The 21,529-nt window shown below is 40.0% G+C and overlaps 1 protein-coding gene across 1 annotated transcript; it reads right to left on the reverse strand.

The window, feature by feature from the left end:
- Positions 1 to 16,465: 16,465 nt before the first annotated feature.
- ndufs6 (NADH:ubiquinone oxidoreductase subunit S6) lies at positions 16,466 to 21,529 on the reverse strand. Its single transcript, XM_060904044.1, has 4 exons — positions 21,351 to 21,529; positions 17,028 to 17,081; positions 16,816 to 16,938; positions 16,466 to 16,635 (listed from the first exon to the last, which is right to left on the reverse strand). The coding sequence occupies exons 1-4, from the start codon at positions 21,492 to 21,494 to the stop codon at positions 16,567 to 16,569; spliced, it is 390 nt and encodes a 129-aa protein (XP_060760027.1). The 5' UTR covers positions 21,495 to 21,529; the 3' UTR covers positions 16,466 to 16,566.

Genomic DNA, 21,529 nt, shown 5'->3' on the forward strand with positions numbered 1-21,529 from the left:
GAGCAATTTGTGAAAAATGCTAAAATAATAATAATAATTATTATTATTATTATTATTATTATTATTATTATTATTATTATTATTATTATTATTATTGAAAAAATATGTTCTTACCATCAAATACTTTCATTCATATTTTGTTGCTTTTTTATTTTTGTTTTTTTTTGTTTTTGAGTAGAGTAGAGTAGAGTAGAGTAGAGTAGAGTAGAGTAGAGTAGAGTAGAGTAGAGTAGAGTAGAGTAGAGTAGAGTAGAGTTTTTATATCGTCCTACTCATGATATATTAGCTGATAGCCTAGTCGTAGAATAGCCAATCAAAGCACACAATTACTCATATCCAGTGAATGTGGATAGAATATATATGCCATATAAAGTATAGTAGTACGGTACTATTTAGTAGTGTATATTATTATTATTATTATTTAAAATTAGGAATAGCATATATAAACATAGCTTTCCTTTTTTAAAACAAAAATAAACATTTATTATATTCTGTTGATTAATAAAGTTCATTGTATCCAGTTGGTCATAAGATTTTCTTCAGAAATTTGAAGTAAAACTCAAGCCAAGTGTCTTTGCAGCTCACAGAAAGAAACATCTGATGTAAATTTAACTAAAGCTAAATTCATCCAAGTTTCACTTCTATATCAGATGGGTGTTTTTATTTTTTCGATTTTTTTTTTACATTTAAATTAGTCAACATTCATACAACATATTTTGTGTCGTTGTAGCACTATATAGAAATATTCATATTATACCTCTAGTAACTAGGACGGCACCAAGAATATATACTGTACTGTGAAAAGCTAATTTCTTAGTTAATAGAGTTTCTGATTGACCATTAAAGCCTCCCAAGTAATAACCCCCCCCCCCCCCACACACACACACACACACACACCTTACAACTCCTTGTATTACACATAATTCTGTGACTCCAATGGAAATGTTCTCATAGCCATTTCATGTTTATGATTTGAGTTGAAAGTTAAATGTTCTGGCTGGTGTGACACCATCACAGACACCAGGAATTTCATTCCTGTTATCTTTACTCCAAAAGAAGATGTGTGACTATGATGCTGTCATCATAAGGAAGTGAACACTCACAGTAAAACACACCAGTCTGTGTTGTTATTACTGACATTTATGAGTCTGTGAAAAGCTTAAGGATCTGTTGAGGAATAGTGATGATAAGGAGGAAGAGAGAGAGAGAGTGAAAGAGAGACAGAAAGAGAAAGTATAAAAGAGAGCATAAAAGAGTATAAAAGAGAGGCAGAAAGGGAGAGAAAAGGACTTGAATTAAATGGATCAGAATAGAATGGGAATGAATGGAATGGAATGAAAAGGAATGGAGTTGAATGAAATGTAATTGAATTGAGTAAATTGTAATGGAATTGAATGGAATGGAAGGGAATTTAATTGAGTGGAATGGAACTGCATGGAATGTAATCAAATTGAATGGAATGAAATTGTGAAATGGAACTTCACAGAATGGAGTTGAATGGAATGTAATTGAATTGAGTGATATGGAAAGGAATGGAATAGAATTGGGTAGAATGGAACTTCATGGAATGGAATGAAAAGGAATGGAGTTGAATGAAATGCAATTGAATTTATGGTAATTGAGTGGAATGGAACTGCATGGAATTGAATTGAATTGAATAGAATGAAATAGAATTAAGTGAAATGGAACTTCACAGAATGGAGTTGAATGGAATGTAATTGAATTGAGTGGAATGGAAAGGAATGGAATAGAATTGAGTAGAATGGAACTGAATTGAGTGGATTGGAAAGGAATGGAATATAATTGGTTAGAATGTAATGTAATTGAATGAAATGGAACTTCATGAAATGGAGTTGAATGAAATGTAATTGAATTGAGAGGAATGGAATTGAGTGGAATGGAACTGAAGTGAGTGGAATGGAACTGAAGTGAGTGGAATGGAAAGGAATAGAATTGGGTAGAATGGAAAAGAATTGAGTGAAATGTAACTGCATGGAATTGCATTGAATGGAATGAAATTGGGTGGAATGGAATGGAATTTAATTGAGTGGAATGGAACTGCATGGAATGGAATAGAATTGAGTGAAATGGAACTTCACAGAATGGAGTTGAGTGGAATGGAACTGAATTGAGTGGAATGGAATGGAATGGAATGGAATATAATTGGGTAGAATGGAAAATAATTGAGTGAAATGTAACTGCATGGAATTGAGTCAAATGGAATTGAATCGAGTGGAATGGAATGAAATAGAATTGAGTGAAATGGAACTTACTGGAATGGAGTTGAATGAAATGTAATTGAATTGAGTGGAATGGAACAGAATAGAATTGAATGGAACTTCCTGGAATGGAGTTGAATGGAATGGAATAGAATTGTGGGTTTGCTAAGTGCCACCAAATGCGCAGCAGAAACAAACTGATTGCAAAGTTCACAAAATCTTAAGGAATATATTTTATAAACATTATCGAAAGTATCTTTTATGGCTATTTTTGGTATCCCCTTATGGCTAAATAAAAACATTAAACAATTTTCTGATTTCTGCTATAGAGACACAGAATGATCTGAACTGTAAGAAAAAGCCCTGGAAAATCACAGTACATGTTGCAAGGCAACTACTGTAATAAATATTTACAGCATTCATACTGTAAAAACAACAACTGTGTTTTAGACAGATGACACATTATTAACAGTATATTAATGCAAAAAATAGTCATACTGTACTGGAGTTATATTGCTATTTGAACTATTTTATTGCCAAATATACATCTGTATTAAATATAAAAGAGAAAAAATCCTGACAAAAACATTACAATGTGTTTATTAAAGCTCCCATTTCATTTCAGTAGTTTGTTCATTAGCTAGCTAGCTAACTTTGACAGCTAATTAGTAACTATTAGTCAGTTACGCGAACGTTTACCCATGTTTCAGCTGTTGCCATTGATTTCAGTGTAGGTGCAGGATGTAATGATGATCTAGCTCATTTATCAGTCAGTACAGCTAGAATTTGATGAAAAGTTCGGTAGCTAGTTAGTCGGTGTTAGCTAGGCTAACAGGTCTCCCACTAGTTCTCATGTAGAGATTTATCTCTGGTTTAAATGTGCTGCACTTAGCATGTTTTGCTGAGATTACTGAGCTATGATGTTTTATCAAAAGTTAGAGAAAGAAAGATTGTAAGATTGCAAACAGAAAAAAAACGCCAGCAGAAATGAGGGCTTTTTGCTGATTCATGATTAGTTTTATGATCTTACTGTATTATTTCAATACTGCAGCTATACAGTAAGGTCCTTTTATACAGTATAACATGCCAGGAGTATACTATATAAACGTTCCCAGAATATTACACATTTCCCAATCTGGACATAACCCTTTATTTTGGATTTCCAGAAATTCCTAACAATGTACTGTAACTATACTATATTAGAGCACTGTAATAACCAACCACATGCTCCTATATACAGTACAGCATTTCCTGCTTCCTTTTCAAACGCCATGAATAATACAAATTGTGATTTTCCATGCAGCACAATTCACATGCTCGGTTTCACTCAAACGATTTCCCTCTGAGCAATGTTTGAACTAGTCACTCAGCTACAATGTAGAAGCCCTTAATGATGAAGCTTTTCCGTTCCCTATCACACACATCGGACAGGACATAGTGCCGATGAGGGTTAATAAGCATCGCACTGTCTCTTGCTTTCTGTCACTGGCCCCAATTATAGCAGCATGGCTGCTTCTTTTCTGACCTGAGAGCCTCGGGCTGGAAAACGCGGTTCCACTGAACGCACCACCAGAGACTCAGACACCTCACACACAACGCCACTGAGCCAATTTAGCATGCCAGCAGAGAACATTCTTTATGAAATATATATATATATGATCTTCCTCCAACATGTATTGTTCCGCCCTGCTGTTTCTTATCATGCTGAATCTCCTCTGATGACAGGTAAATGCACCAGGATGGGACTTGAGGTTGTTGTGCTTTTGCTCTAAGAGGAGAAGATCGTTCACATCTTATTCATATCTCTTTGCTATTGTTAGTTTGTTCTTTCATCACTTAGAGTGCACAGAGAGACTAAGGAAGTTTTAAAAAAAATGGTTAATTATTTGTGTGTGTTATATCAAAAAGCTGTAGTGTAACTTCGTGGAAGCACTTTTTAAATTTGCAAATCTTTCTACCAAAAGACATCAGGAAAACACGTTTGATTGCAACTCTGTCGCACTTTACAGTACTGTGCAAAAGTCTTAGGCACATGTAAAGAAATGCTGTCGACCACAAATGGCTTAAAAAACAATGAAATTAAATGTTTCAACATTAAAAAGTACTATAAACAGTGAGCCATAATAAATGAAACTTGTAGAAAATAAGATAAACGATTGTAACTTTTGATTGCAACTGTAGTATCTACAGTACTTAAAAAAAGTTTTAGATGGCAGATAAACAAATCTGTTGTGTTGACTTATAAATAAAAATATGGTTCTGGAGTTTGCAGCAGTCACTTATTCAACCTGAAGATTATACAGTACCTGCAAGCCATCAGAGAAGCTGTGACAATAAATGAATGCTAGCTATGTAAGATATTGTGACTCTATGAATCTCAGATAAACCACAGGCAAGGTGAGAATTAATTGGATACCCTTTTACTGCATGCAAGACCTTCCAACAAAGTCACAAATTGATTTGCAATTAATAGCACTGTTGTACACAAATCTTACCCTGGAGCGTTCTCACAGAGCTTATCGCCAGGTCCGTGCTAACTCCAAATGACAAATAATTGATTGGCCCTAGTGATTATATCCACCACCCATTGGGCAAGTCTCTGTTTAGGCAAGGGAACCCCTTTCGTCTTTCCTCCATACCAGGCGAACAGTTGGTTAGATGGACAGAGAACACACTAAAGGTTCAAGGTCAATTAATTGGTCTATGAATATTAGTAATATGTCCATCTGTCTGTTGCCGTCCTCATAGTTGAGGGTCAGTGATCCAGAAAGCTATCAATTCGGTGATTATAGCACACCAGAGGGTTTGGGTACCCTCATCTGGTGGTGGGTACACATACACACCTTAGGGGCAATTTAGACTAGCCAATCAACCTAATCCACATGTCTTCAGACTGTGGGAGGAAACCGGAGCACCCGGAAGAAACCCACATAGACACGGAGAGAACATGCAAACTTCACACAGAAAGGCCCCTGTCAGCCACTGGGCTCAAACCCAGAATGTTCTTGCTGTGAGGTGACAGTGCTAACCACTACACCACCATGCCACCCTTAGTAATATGTAGTAGTATGATATTGAAATTAAACTCCAGGTTTAACCACAAGATAACCCCAGAGTCATCTGTTCACCATTGAGTGCAAGGTGACCAGATTTACCACTCTTTTCAGTGAAGTGATTGATTGCAAGAAGGCAATTTATACAGACACTCATTTCAATTTGGCATCTTGCATAGGTTTATTAAGGAGGAGCCTTAAGGGACTCCAGTATAAAGGGAAGATCCCAGACTGGATACTTTCCCCAAAGAGGTGCCTCCTACAATGTTGTGAAATGCTATAATGTCTGTGATATTAAGATGAGGACTAAGATGAGGACTTCCCTGAATAAAAGCCAATATTTGGGGAATCCAGCAGTGCGCCAGATGCAGACTATAAGACGCACATCATACCTGGAACAGCTTTCATCTAAGGGCATACAGCACCATACACATTCATCAGTTTATACAAAATCTGCAGAGACAGTTAACTTGGCTGAATGTGCCAAATCTTTCTATCTGTTCAGTGAAGAAGATGCCAGGGTGTTACAACCTCAAGTGAAAGTAGCAGTTTAAGCCAAGGTCTTGCTGGACATTTTGGAGCTCCATTTTGGAGGGATTCTCTGCAACATGGGAAGAATCAGTGGTTGAGGCAGGAAAGTGTACAATAGATGATGAAGCTAGTTCATCTTGTCCCAGCAGACTGTCCAGATCAGCAAAGGAGAACTGCAACAAGAAATCAGTTAATTTGCCATTGGCTAAATCGTCCACCTTGCACTGTACCATATTGAAGTCTGTTGTAACCAGCTCTGAGAAAACTCACATTTGTTGCTGTGGGTTGTGCATCCCTGTCCAATCTTACTTGGCCTGACTTGACCCATTTAGAGGGTGGCTGCCATGGCCAGTTTAGAGTAGCAGATCCAAACTGAGGGCAGGCCATTTCGACTTATTTATGGAGAATAGGTGGAGAATAGATGTAGACATAAGAAGTAGACTTATGGAGAATAGATGTGAGCATAGTGACTACAGGAAAAAGATACGGCGGACAGGAGGAGATGAGGGACATCGTCCGTTGTGGTGACTCCTAAAGGGAACAGCCGGAAGAAGAAGAAGAAGAAGGACACATTAAGTCAAATCAAGTTTATTTGTATAGCTCTTTTTAACAACAGATATTGTCATAAAGCAGCTTTACAGAAAATGAAAGGCTTTAAACAGGAGCTAATTTTATCCCTAATTTATCCCTGATCAGCAAGCCTGTGGCGACGGTGGTGAGGCAAAACTCCCTCATACGACATGAGGAAGAAACCTCAAGAGGAACCAGACTCAAAAGGGAACCCATTCTCATCTGAGTGAGAACAGATTGCATTATAAGTAACTTGCTTCTATAACAGTGTCCTATATAGTCACAAAGTAAAACTGTGCAACCAGGAAATTCATTCTAGTTTTAACATGAAGTCTGTTTTGTTGAAGTTATAAACTGTTCATTGATGGAAACTTGAGTGCAAAACTGTTCATGACAACTGCAGTCCTAAAGTTATCATGTCAATTGTAGCCTCAGCCATAATAGCAAAACTGTAAGTGTCCAGAGCCAACTTCCAAGTGTGACTTTCGACTGTCCATATGGGGGCGTTCTCCACAGGAGCGATGTGATGAGACTCCAGCCAGAAGTAGGGCATCAGGATGGATCAGGCAGGTCCAGAGAGCAGGAGAGGCCATCATCACTGGTGTCTCAGGATCGACATGTAACTCGGAGAGGGACAGAGGGAAGAGACAAGGGATGGGGGAGAGAGAGAGAAAGAAAGAGAGACAACACAGGTTGTTAGGTATGTCCAATGTCAGCTAATGAGTAAGAACAATAAAATGTGAGCATAGGGTTTCATCTTCCAGGTCATTTTCAGCATGAAAAAAAACCTCTCGGACATGGGTGTACCACAGACAAAGAATAAGGAGGAAGACGGGTCATTGGGTGATAATAAGGGCTCTGTTGAAGACATGAACTTCTATGCTGTGCAATCTTAGCTCCAAGGTCATCCATGTCCCTATCAAGTGACTGGGGTTATTTTCTTGGCTTCTTATCATGGTCATCAGTCATTGCTTGATGTAGGTGTTTAAGAATAAAGTGCTTTAGGTTGCAGCTAGTTGCACCAATGTCAGTATTGGGATCTCTGCACAGTCAGCACAGGGGATGTCTGAACCAGGCACTTCTTCTTGGTCAATGCTGAAGCAACAAGCAAATACGGTAGTTAGTGCCCATCTTCTGCTTCTAGATAGCCTGGGCCCACCCATCCTAAGTGTGACGCAACACGGGGGGCTGTTGCGAACTTAGTCTGGCAAGGCAAGCTATCTCCAGCTCTTCCAAGCTCCCGAAAAATCGGGAGCCAATCAACTTTGAGCATCTCCAACGGCCCTGGGTAGAGGCGTGTTCAAGGCAGTGACGTAGTAGAACTGCGACCGGAAGCCATAGATTGTTTACAGAATCTATGCCGGAAGCATAGATTCACTAGAAACATTACGAACATGGATCAGCGGCAAGCCTTTGACACAGCGGTAGATGCTGTATTGAAGCATTCAACGGGAAGTTCTCATTGAAAACGGAGCAAAGAGCAGCCCTGGAGGTATTTATTGAAAGGAAGGACATTTTCGCCTTGCTCCCGACCGGCTTTGGTAAGAGTTTAATCTACCAGTTAGCCCCGCTGGTAGCCAAATCAATGGGGCTCAGCGAGAATCCTATCGTTGTGGTCGTCTCGCCTTTGATCGCGCTATTATCGTCCTCTTCCTCTTCAGCTCCTCCTTCTTCTTCCTGTTACTCAAGCAGTTTCCGTCGCGTCACATACGTCAGAGGAAAGAGTGATGTGATTGGTTTAAGCTTCGTCACAGCCTTTTCTGGCTTCGACCAGTAGCAAACTGAGGCATTTCAGGGAGGCGGGTCAACCACGCGCTTTGGGAAACGGTTGGGCTTAATATCTATGCCAGACCAATGCTCGCAGAGCTTTGAAGTTGCGTTAGCCAGACTAGCTTCTAGAGCATTCCAACACTGACTGCATGGTGTCCTGTAGCATGCTTGTTTAGTCATACAGCAAATCGAGAAATGTCTTATGTTGTGCACCTGGTAGTTGGGTGGACAAACTTGTAAATTGGAAATCGCAAGCTTACAAAGGTGGATTTGGCTTCTCACAAATCTCTCAATCTTTCTCCTGAGTGGCACTGGAAAGTTTCTCCTTAAAAGCTATCCACAAAACTGCACAGTGAAAAAGGAGGAGGATACAAATGCAAACAGATCAGCAATCAGCAATCAAAAATGAAAAGGACAGGCAAAAAGGGGGGAAATTGGCAACCATTAAAAAAACAAACAAACAGAAAATAGAGGATACACGGTTTCAGAACTGCAATGATAGAAAAGGCAATGCTTTGCAATAAATACTGAAAACTGATGGTATAAAAAACAGTGAGTTAATGGGGAAGTTGTGTGAATGAAGTGAGTGAGTACTCTCTGGTGTTGGTGGTAATGGGGCTCTCTGGTGGTGTGGGGTGGAATTGTCAGTTGAGACCAAAACAGAGAATTTGAAGCACGGCATGTTTCATAAATCAATGTCTACAGTAAACAGTAAACTAATAAAGAAAACCCCAATACGTGATGTCAGAATTTTTTTTTTATAATGTCAAATATATTTTATGGAAATTTAGCACAGCGGGGCGGCACGGTGGTGTAGTGGTTAGCGCTGTCGCCTCACAGCAAGAAGGTCCTGGGTTTGAGCCCCGGGGCCGGCGAGGGCCTTTCTGTGTGGAGTTTGCATGTTCTCCCCGTGTCCGCGTGGGTTTCCTCTGGGTGCTCCGGTTTCCCCCACAGTCCAAAGACATGCAGGTTAGGTTAACTGGTGACTCTAAATTGACCGTAGGTGTGAATGTGAGTGTGAATGGTTGTCTGTGTCTATGTGTCAGCCCTGTGATGACCTGGTGACTTGTCCAGGGTGTACCCCGCCTTTCGCCCGTAGTCAGCTGGGATAGGCTCCAGCTTGCCTGCGACCCTGTAGAACAGGATAAAGAGGCTAGAGATAATGAGATGAGATTTAGCACAGCCTATACAAAAGTAATGACAGGATTTGTATTTTTATGTCCAACCATGTTTCCAAAAACCTTGAGATGCTGTGTAAAAATGTAAATAATGTGATGATCTGCAGGTCATGGAAAGCCTATAGTTCACTGAAAATAGTACAAAGACAACATATCAAATGTTAAAACTGAGAAATGTTATTGCCAGTAACACAATTCCCCCCCAAAAAAAGCTGGGACAGGGACATGAAAAGACTGTAAAAGTTGTGCAATGCTAAACAAACAAACAAACAAAAACAAAATAGCCCTGGTGGAACAGCTCACAACTAATTGGTTTAATGGCAACAGGTCAGTAAGATGACTAGGTATAAAAAGAGCATCCCAGAGAGGCAGAGTCTCTCAGACGTAAAGATGGGGAGGGGTTCACCGCTCTGGGAAAGATTGCGTGGGCAAACAGTGCAACAATTTAAGAATAACGTTCCTCAAGGTAAAATTGCAAAGAATTTGGGGATCACATCATCTATGGTACAGAATATCATTGAAAGATTCAGGGAATCTGGAGAAATCTCTGTATGCAAGAGACAAGGCTGAAAACTGACATTGGATGCCTGTGATCTTCAGGCCCTCAGGAGACACTGCATTAAAAGCAGACATGTGTCTGTAGTGGAAATCACTGTATGGGCTCAGGAACACTTCAGAAAACCATCATCTGTGAAAACAGTTCATTACTGCATCCACAAATGCAAGTTAAAACCAGATATAAACAATATCCAGAAACGCCCCCCCTTCTCTGGGCCCGAGCTCTTTTACGATGGACTGAGGCAAAGTGGAAAATTGTCCCGAGGTCTGACGAATCAAAATTATAAATTATTTTTAGAAATCATGGACACCACGTCCTCCAGGCTAAAGAGGAGAGGGACCATCCGGATTGTTATCAGTGCACAGTTCAAAAGCCAGCATCTGTGATGGTATGAGAGTGCATTAGCGCACATGACATGGGTAGCTTGTACATCTGGGAATGCATCATTAATGCTGAATGATATAAACACATTTCAGAGCAATATGCTGCCATCCAGACTAAATCTTTTTCAGGGAAGGCCTTCCTTCTTTCAGCAAGACAATGCCAAACTGCTTTCTGCACATATTAAAACTGCATGGCTCCGTAGTAAAAGAGTCTGGGTGCTAAACTGGCCTGCCTGCAGTCCAGACCTGTCTCCCATTTAAAACATTTGCCGCATTTTGAAGCACAAAATACAACAAAGGAGACCCTGAACTGTTGAGCAACTGAAATTATATATCAGGCAAGAATGGGACAACATTTCTCTTTCAAAACTACAGCAATTGGTCTCCTCAGTTCCCAAAGATTTTATAGAATGTTGTTAAAAGTAGAGGTGATGCAACACAGTGGTAAACATGCCCCTGTCCTAACTTTTTTGAAATGTGTTGCTGACATCAAATTCAAAATGAGCATATATTTTTCAAAAAACAATAAAAATTTCTCGGGGCGGCACGGTGGTGTAGTGGTTAGCGCTGTCGCCTCACAGCAAGAAGATCCGGGTTCGAGCCCCGGGGCCGGTGAGGGCCTTTCTGTGCGGAGTTTGCATGTTCTCCCCGTGTCCGTGTGGGTTTCCTCCGGGTGCTCCGGTTTCCCCTACAGTCCAAAGACATGCAGGTTAGGTTAACTGGTGACTCTAAAGTGACCGTAGGTTGTCTATGTGTCAGCCCTGTGATGACCTGGTGACTTGTCCAGGGTGTACCCCGCCTTTCGCCCGTAGTCAGCTGGGATAGGCTCCAGCTTGCCTGCGACCCTGTAGAACAGGATAAAGCGGCTAGAGATAACGAGATGAATAAAATTTCTGTTTCAACATTTGATGTTGTCTTTATACTGTTTTCAATGAAATACAGGGTTTCCAGGATTTGCAAATTATCGCATTCTGTTTTTATTTAGTTTCACATAGCATCCCAACTTTTTTTTTAACGGGGTTGTACATACTAGCTAAAAGTGGTGGAGAGTTGCATAAACATCTGTAATCAGGGATGACTGCCTCAACATCATAATCATTAGAATAATTACACATTCAACACAATACATTTTTGAAGCTTGTTGTCATTAAATACATCAGAAATACAAATTTGACTGCAGCTTTAATTGCAGCCATTCAGGATTTCAGATTGTTGGTAACATAGTCTTATTGACGTAGGACTGAGTGTGGAGGTTTTGCAGGTTTTGGACTTGCTTTCTGTTCTGAATGTATTGCTTTTATTTATGAGATCATTCGTGAATATGACTCTCGGACAAACACATCAGGAGCCAGTAAGTATTCATGAACAGAAGTGCAGACAAATAGCCCCATCTAGCTGTGGGGGGAGAAAAAGGTGAACAGACAGATAGTTCAGGAGGTGTAGACCTTTCATTTCAGGCTTTCCCCCTTTTTGCTGTTAAATGTGTAGCAGCAAAATCTCAATAATGGGTCTTTGTAAAAAAAAAAATCAGAAATATTTTTATAGAGAACTAAAGCAGTCGCTCGCTTGCTCATGTGCATGCTTGAAGTATGAAGAACAATGATCCTGGTCATGTGATCAGTTCCACCACTCATGTAAGACTGAAGAAAAAAAAAACATTGGCCACAGATTCATCTCATCTCATTATCTCTAGCCGCTTCATCCTTCTACAGGGTCGCAGGCAAGCTGGAGCCCATCCCAGCTGACTACGGGCGAAAGGCGGGGTACACCCTGGACAAGTCGCCAGGTCATCACAGGGCTGACACATAGACACAGACAACCATTCACACTCACATTCACACCTACGGTCAATTTAGAGTCACCAGTTAACCTAACCTGCATGTCTTTGGACTGTGGGGGAAACCGGAGCACCCGGAGGAAACCCACGCGGACAACATGCAAACTCCGCACAGAAAGGCCCTTGCCGGCCCCGGGGCTCGAACCCAGGACCTTCTTGCTGTGAGGCGACAGCGCTAACCACTACACCACCGTGCCGCCCTTGGCCACAGATTATTGGTTTTATTTTTGTTTGTTTTGTTAATGAGTCAAAACTGGACTGGACACATTTTTTTGTCCATAAAGCTTCCAAACTTCATCACCAAGCTCTTCGAGAAATCAAGTCCCTACGCACTGTGTGCAGATCACCAGATAAAAATTCTCCTGCTGTTTCACTCGCACTCAATTAGCAAACAAATACCATGACATACTCTATACAGCAACGGAAAAATCAGAGAGACCTTAATTTTTTCCCATAACTGTATTATATTATGAAAATATAAAATATCACAATTATATTTTTTGCCATATCACCCACCACTAGCACGTGCACACATAAATTTCAGAAAAAAACTTAAATGAATAACTTTTTTGAAATACATATTTTCAGTAAATGCTGGTTTGGGTTTTAACAGATATAATGATTAAATATTGTTAACATAATCTGATTATTTCTTGCAAATAGGGTTCCCACATCTTCTTAAATATCAATTCAAGAATCCAACACAGCACAGTTTGAGACATGTATCAAGGCTAATTACTGTTACAACACTAAGAATTTTTATAATGAGAACTAGCAGGCTTTACAAAAGCCTGTCAACAATTAAAATGGATTCTGGAGAGTTAGCACCATTTGATTTATACAACATGCCTACCACTTTAAAGGTACAAATTGTTTTTTGTTTTATTGTGAGACAAACAATAATTAGGATGAAAAAAAACAGAAATCTGGAGTATGCATAGGTATTCACCCCCTTTCGAACCCAACAATTCCCATCACCCTGAGAACACCATTTCTACAGTGAAGCATGGTGGTGGCAGCATCATGCTGTGGGGATATTTTTCATCTGCAGGAACAGAAAAGCTGGTCAGGACTGAAGGAAAGATGGATGGCACTAAATACAGGGCAATTCTAGAGGAAAACCTGTCTGAGTCGGCCAGATGGTTGAGACTGGGATGAAGGTTCACGGTCTAGCAGGACAATGACCCTAAACATACTGCTAAAGCTACACTGGAGTGGTTTAAAAGGAAACATTTGAATGTCTTGGAATGGCCTAATCAAAGCTCAGACCTCAATCCAATTGAGAATCTGTGGCATAACTTGAAGATTGCTGTATACCAACGCAACCCATCTAACTTGAAGGAGTTGGAGCAGTTTTGCTTTGAGGAATGGGCAAAAATCCCAGTGGCTAGATGTGCTAAGCTAATAGAGACATACCCCAAGAGATTGCAGCTGTAATTGCAGCAAAAGGTTGCTCTACAAAGTATTGACTTTGAGGGTGAATACCTATGCACGCTCCAGATTTCTGTTTTTTCATCTTAATTATTGTTTGTGTCACAATAAAACAACAATTTGCACCTTTAAAGTCGTAGGCATGTTGTGTAAATCAAATGGCGCTAACCCTCCAAAAATCCATTTTAATTCCAGCTTGTAATGTGACAAAACAGGACAAACACAAAGGAGGATGAATACTTTTGCAAGACACTGTATGTGGTCTCTTGCCTTCTCAAACACAGCAAAAGAATGTGTAAGTTGTGTGACCGAGAAAGAGACTTATGAGTTGAAGAGCTAAGTAGCTGCTCGTGTATTTCATTAGCACCAGCTTCACAACACAAAACACGTTTTCTCATGAACATGACCATGGCCAAATGAACAGACAAATAAATGCCACCTGCCTTAAGAAAGTGTGATGATCAATGTCACGTGTGCATGAGTGCCTGATGTTGAATAATGCAGGTTGAACAGCGGCAAGAAAGCTAACATTAAGTGAGGTTTCTGGATGTAACTCTGTATTTTCGTGCTTAACAAAGGTTTGCCAAAGTTGATCCTGAGCCCTGTGGTTATATCAGCTAATGATGAATGACGGTACTTGGTGCAGCGCCGTCTGAGGGTCTTCAATTTATATTTTGCACAAAATATATAAATTCAAGGACTTTCAATGACCCATGTCTATTTAAGAGTTATTCCACAAAATCGAGTCGTACATGAGTTGATAGCCGACGAGGCGCGTAGCACCGAGTTGTCTATAAGACATGTACGACGAGATTGAGTGGAATAACTGTTTTATTCTATCCATATTCACTGGATACAGAGCATTTTTATTTTTTTGCAAATTCGATAAATAAAAACTTTAGACAAAATGTCAGACAAAATCATTTCCACTTAGAATGTAAACAAACTGGCGAAATGACAGTAGCAATTTGTGAAAAATGCAATAATAATTCTGTAAAAATTAAAAAAGATACCATCTTTCCATCAAATACTTTTATTTCATATTTTGTTGCTTTTTAAAATATTTTGGGGGGTTTTGTTTTCCAGTAGAGTTTTTATTTCGGCCTCGGTTGGTTCAGCAACACCGCTGTCATTTTTTTCTTCTTCTTTTGTTTTTTTTTGGCAGTTCGAAAACCAACTTAGAGGTGCATTACTGCCACCAACTGGTCTGGAGTGTGGAACAGGAAATACTGGGGGTGATTATATTATTTCAGCTCTTCTAGTATCTTTTAAATACTTGGTAAAGTGATATATGGGGTCCGTCTCAGAAACTGGTCTCTCATTTGGGACATTATGGTCAAAAAATAAATTTTCTAATTTTACTTTTTTTTTTTTTTTTTGCATTTACCTAACACTCAATGTTTCTTTTGTCATGTTTAATAAGAATAAAGATAGTATCTTGCTTTATCTGGCCTCCACTGTGGAAATATTTTTGGATTACAACTCAAATGCTTTTGTAAAATTGATTTCCATATAAAATAACTACATCATGAAGAATTAAAGCCCCTCCTTCACAGATGAGTGAAAATATTGAATAAATTTCCTCTTTTTGATTGCTTGGGTTAAAAATGCCAAGTTATGATGACTGAATTGATTATTCACTTAAATATGAATAATATGATACATTTTGGGTATTTGATATGGCGAAATAGGACACAATGGAAAAATCAAGAACACACCGGAAAGATGAGAATAACGGCGGTAGTAAAAGAACAGCGACTGTACCGGCTGAAGGTCGCGCGGGTCTCTGCTGCGGCCCGCGAGCAACGGGACATCACTACCGCACCGGACGGAGCGCGAGGCGGGGGCGGGGCAAAATGACTGGCCGGAGATTCTATCAAAAGTTCGATCTAAATTGACCATGGTTGCAAAATATTGGCCAAAAATATGCAAACACTATGAAATGTGAAAGTAAGATGAAAAAGAAACATTCTATTGCCTTATACTGCAAGACTAAAACAAAATAAAACTGTCAACCTCACCTTTTCAGTGATAACGTCCCAACAGATCACCCGCGTAACAGAAAGACCGCAAATGGAAGCATGATCAACTTCTAACTGTTGGAGTGGAAAATTCCATTCTACACATGCAAATTGTTAATGTGTGTCCTTCCCCGCACACAAATAACACGCGACGGTAAAAAATAGACCACAACTCATTTTATAGCTCAGAAATTCATATAAGACCAGCTACCATCGTAACATATTCTGTAAGAAACATATTCTATATGCTGGTTTTGGGTCTGTGGAAAATGGAGTTACAACGGTGATGAAATATTTTGCATGATGTTTTATTACGGTTATGATTATTCTGTGAGCGCACCAATCCTTAGGTGTATAAAGTTACAACTTATAATACAATTAGTGATAACTGTAGACTTTTCAGTGGACTACAACCTTTTTAAGGGAATGCGATGCAGTCAAACATTTATCATGTCCCAGATCAAGCTGCCATTTTTCCACAAACTTGCAGAATTTTTGCCAAATTCTAAATAGAGTATTCACATCAAAGATTTAATCTGTATTATTTCTTTCATCATTTTATTTCAAATTAAAACCAACATCACCATTCAAAACCGTATAGTTTATTGACTGTGAGTATATTTAGTGGGGTACCCCCACAGTACCTAGTTACTGAGACAGACCCATATCTGACTTGATGTGCTCCATCATTTTGTTTTTCTCTCACAGTATATAAGCTGATATCCTAGTAATAGGGTAGCCAATCAGAGTATGCAATTGCTCATATCCAATGAATGTGAATAGAATAATTATGTATATTTTCAAAAATTTTCAAGTACTTGATTTTTTTTTCTCACTCAAATTCACAAACTTTCAAGGACCAGTGGGAACCATGCGCTGATGTGTAAACTAATAAAAAATCTAAAACAAGCAATTGTTTTAATCAGTTGGGTGATTTTATTATACAGGAAACCATGACATGGAGGTCCAAGGGAATAATTTATAATCAGCAGATGAAAGAGGACAGGAGACGTCTCAGTGGTGGTGTTTCTGCTGAAACTGGCGCCCACAGTACCCACACGTTCCCACTTTGGTCAGTTTGTCCTGAGAAACACACACATTCATGAATTAACTTCAAAAGTACGTTAAATATTCAACACTTTATAAATTTCCTGCAATACTGGGCCAACCAAAGAACTGCACATTTATCCAACATGCTAATCTATGAAGAATAAACAAGCCGTTCTTCCTACTGAGGAAAATTTTCGAGAACTGACGGATTACCAGATTGATATAAACTTTGGGATGTCCCAGAGCTCCTCCGCCTCCATCACAGGACACCACTCGAGCTTCGACATCAGACACCGGCTCCTCCGCAACCAGATTTATCGCAAAATTCTGATTCACCTGAACAATAATAAAGCATACTACGATTTCACAACACCGTAACTAACATCATAATCATTATAGAAAAGGAAGACAATTCTTAGCGTTACCTCTTTTTGTCTCCCTACGAATCTCATTCTTCGTACGTCATTTTCATCAAAAACCTGCAGAGAAAGAAAACAGACTGAACATACAGTACGCTTCCCCACAAATCTCCAGCTAGACTGTTTATCCTTCTTCTTCTTGGTCAACTGCATTTATTTTGGCTTTAACATGAAGGTATGTGATCAAAGTGATATTTGACGGAAGTACATCCATACAGAGTGCAATATACAGAAATTACAGCAGAAGAACACACTCACTATCCACCCTCTTCCACATACACGAGCTGATGATTGGCTAGTGTTGCTCTGATTGACAGGGGAGAAAGACTATGCCCTTCCCACCCAGAGAACACAAACTATTTTGCTCTCTTGGGACTCGTCCGAATTCGAAATTGCATCTCTTGTTAGATGCAGTATAACTGCGTATCGGTCTTGACAAACCCAGGCTGTATACTGTCTAACTTTTATTTATTGTATGCAGTGGGGGAATCTATGGTCTAATGGTTAGAGACGCAGTTTTGGGACCAAAAGGTTACCAGTTCAACTCCCTGGACCAGCAGGAATAGCTGATATGCCCTCGAACAAGGCATCTAACCCCCAACTGCTCTGGGTATCCTGTACATCACTCTGGATAAGGAGCGTCTGCTAAAAGTAATTAATATAATGTAATGTCTAGCCTGGAGTTAGCTGATGGAGTTTTATTTTTCTCTATTTAGTTGAACTTTGTCAGCTCATTTGTACGATTGGTTTGTTTCTTTGGTTGTTTGCCAAGTTGTTACGTCAACAGAATAACACTTGGTGTAATATTCGGTCACTTGTTCAGTTGGCATGAGAACTTTCTTGTCTAGAAATTCAGTATTTCGCGTACCTGACTTTTGCACTTGTCGTACGTCGCTCTGGATAAGAGCGTCTGCTAAATGCCTGAAATGTAAAGTAATTTAATGAACTTATAATCTCTCAAAGACAGCGAATGCTTTTTCTGCTGCACCACTTAGGAGCCCTGGTCACAGCACTTTTAATTAATTAATTAATTAATTAATAAATACCCATTTCCACACAGTCAGTAATCCAAGCTCAGGCTCGAACAATGGACCCTGCCAGGCCTTTCAATTACTTTTTTTTTTCGTTTCCGTTTCCGGTTGAGAGTACGTCGTGCGCGTTCTGGCTGCCGCTTCTCACCAGAGCTTTTTTTATTTTATTTCTTTTTCTATTTTTTTTTTCTGTGTGTTTGTGTAGTTTGATGTTTATTTGAGTGTTTCGTCCACCGATGGTGGTGTAGCTCCGGACCAGTTTTGAGTGTCGGTTCCCTCCAGGCCTTGGTTCGCCGTGGGCGATGCCTGCACTCCCAGCTGTGGACTGCAGTGAGCTCGTTGCTCATTTTACATCATGGTTGTCCAGCGCTCTGCGCTTTAACGCTTGGCATGATGTTCCGAGCGATGTTGTTCAGTGGTGTCACAGTGGCTGTGCAGGCGGTTTGGGACACACCAGCGCTCTGCATGGCGGTGCTTCTGTGCTCGCTTTGTGGATCCACGGCGTGGTGTTCGAGTGATGTTGCTGACGGCGTCACGGCGGCGGTGCTGGAGATGTGGGACTCGTTTTCGTGCGCCTTTTGGTGGGACTGTGGCTGCTACACCATGGGAATTACATCCTGACCCCTACTTGGTGGACTTTTTACTTTTTATTTATTTTTATTATTATCTTTTTATTTTTCTTTCCTTGTCTATAATTGTAAAGCGTCCTTGGGTTTTTTGAAAGGCGCTATATAAATTTAACTTATTATTATTATGAAACCTGTGACGGATAACGTCGTAGGCGCCCAAATTAAAAAGGTGCCCAAATTAAGGTCAAGCGCCCAAAATGTGCTACCAAAAGTAAAAAAAACACCCCAAATGTTGATTAAATAAACTTGGCTGCATAAAACCCAGTGTCTTGACTTTCTTCTTTAAAAACACCGAAATTAGCATGCATTTCTCGTAATTGACGTGAAATCTGTACCATTCCCATGTTGTTCCGGGTTCGTCGAACTAGCCGTAAGCTTTGCACAGAGCACGAATTCTCCATCAATGGCAATCGGCATGACATGATTTCGTGGAGGAGCGAGACTCGTGTACCAATGAACAGAGCGGGATTTCCACATTAGGTAAAGTTTATTTCTTCTTCTTTTATATTGTTTTATGGCGGTTGGCAAACAGTTTTTAGGTGCATTACCACCACCTTCTGGACTGGAGTGTGAACCAGAACGTTTACTACCCTATTATGCTAAATTCTCCTAATAATTCCTGTATCATTTAAAAACAGCCCTATATCCCACATTATCTGACCTCAACTGCAATATGATACCTCGTGTCATATGACTTAAATCAGGTAAAAGACTGAATAAAAGAGAGCTATTCAGGACACAACTGTGTGTATTTAAGATACAGCCTGCATCTTAAATCCACACAGTTGGGGGCATCGTGGCTCAGGTGGATAAGGCGCCATACCATAAATCCGGGGACACTGGTTCGATTCCGACCCGAGGTCATTTCCCGATCCCTCCCTGTCTCTCTCTCCCACTCATTTCCTGTCTGTACACTGTCCTATCCAATAAAGGAGAAAAAAGCCCAAAAAATAGCTTTAAAAAAAAAAAAATCCACACAGTTGTGTGGGTGGAAGGAGTGACTTGGTCCTCTTGTTGATGATCATCTTAGACACTGGCCTTTCACTTCAACTAAGATCTTTGACCCGACTACATACTGTGAATTGCACGGCTGATTCTTGTGATGTGACTGAAAACCCTTTTGTGTCGCAGGTCTGCTACAGGTTCGTCTCTTTGATAGCAACAGTGCAGAACTTGCTTTTTCATCCACAGGCTCCTTTCCTCCAGGCTCTCCTCAGGCCCCAACACATCTTTTAAATACTAACTCACTGTATTCTAATTATTTTTGTCATGTACATCAAGAGGGATTAATGCTGTAGACATTTTGCAAAAGGTAAAAATAACATTCATAGATTTCTTTATTTATTCAGAACTTTGTAGCTGGGGTGGCACAGTGGTGTAGTGGTTAGCGCTGTCGCTTCACAGCAAGAAGGCCCGGGTTCAAGCCCCGTGTCCAGTGAGGGCCTTTCTGTGTGGAGTTTGCATGTTGTCTGCGTGGGTTTCCTCCAGGTGCTCTGGTTTCCCCCACAGTCCAAAGACATGCAGGTTAGGTTAACTGGTGACTCTAAATTGACCGTAGGTGTGAATGTGAGTGTGAATGGTTGTCTGTGTCTATGTGTCAGCCCTGTGATGACCTGGCGACTTGTCCAGGGTGTACCCCGCCTTTCGCCCGTAGTCAGCTGGGATAGGCTCCAGCTTGCCTGCGACCCTGTAGAACAGGATAAAGCGGCTAGAGATAATGAGATAAGAACTTTGTAGCTAAAAAAGCAGAGCGCTGGGAAAATAGCACTTTGCAAGTGCAGAAAAGCCCAAATTACCCTGGATCATGACGGAAAGAGCCCAAATTCAGAAATACAGCATGTAGCCCAAATTATGTCATTAAAAGGCCTGCCTGCAGATGTGAGGCAGCAATTCAGTCTGCTCACGTTTGCCATTTTTTAAGAAACAAAAACTTCCTGTTTACTGAAAAGAAAAAAACCTGAAACACTGCAGCAGTGTCATTCTGTCTATCAGGATGTGCTGAGAGAGTTTTCCAGGTTTATCTGGAACTTATTAAAAGAGAAATTCAGCCTGTGTACAAAGGGGACTATGCTTTTCAGTGTGGCATGTCTGCCACAAGTAATATCACCAGTGCCGTCACTAATTTCCATCAGCAGAGAATTTCTCCTCTCATTCTTGTATGCATTCAATAATAATAATAATAATAATAATAAAGTTACTACTACTACTACTACTACTACTAATAATAATAATGTCAACATTATTCTCCCATTTCAACGCTACCTAAAACAGTCAACAATTAAAAACACAAACAATAAATAAAATTTAAAATACAAAATACATACACACACACACACATATATATATATATATATATATTTATTTATTTTTTTTAAACACTATATCCTTGGCTTTCACCAAAACAGATATTAACAGTAGTGCCTGTTCCCACTCACATTACGACAAGTCCCGCCTTCCGACATTCGGATTGGTCACTTATTATTCACCGTAACCAATCCCTGAGCTAAACTCTTTTTGAGAATGAACTCCGAGCCAATCATATTGCACAAGGTGTGATTTGTCGTAACTCAAAAGAGGTGGGGAGAAAAATATCTAATGCTAACGGTTAGCATCACATTCAGGTGGTATTTACAGCTTATCTAAATGAATCAGACATTAATCAGCGTTACCTGTCCAGTGTGAGTGACTTTTTCCCCGTAACTAGAAACAGGTATACTGTATCGCTGAATCGGTGGCGCAGAAAGTCTTGAACTTATGAGGAAAGTCCTCGTATTTTTAGCGAAGGACAAGATCTTTGGAAAGATGGCCGCCATGTTTTTCCCACAAGTCCCTGCAGGCGTAGCGTTTC

Source organism: Neoarius graeffei, chromosome 22 (genome assembly GCF_027579695.1).
Source record: "Neoarius graeffei isolate fNeoGra1 chromosome 22, fNeoGra1.pri, whole genome shotgun sequence".
NCBI lineage: Eukaryota > Metazoa > Chordata > Actinopteri > Siluriformes > Ariidae > Neoarius > Neoarius graeffei.

Excerpts from the sequence above, each read along its gene's own strand:
- ndufs6 (XM_060904044.1), bottom strand. The coding sequence starts at position 21,494 with ATGGCGGCCATCTTTCCAAAGATCTTGTCCTTCGCTAAAAATACGAGG. Across the intron at positions 17,082-21,350 it reads AAGTCACTCACACTGGACAG|GTTTTTGATGAAAATGACGT; the intron begins GTAACGCTGATT and ends CTTTCTCTGCAG. Across the intron at positions 16,939-17,027 it reads TCGTAGGGAGACAAAAAGAG|GTGAATCAGAATTTTGCGAT; the intron begins GTAACGCTAAGA and ends ATTATTGTTCAG.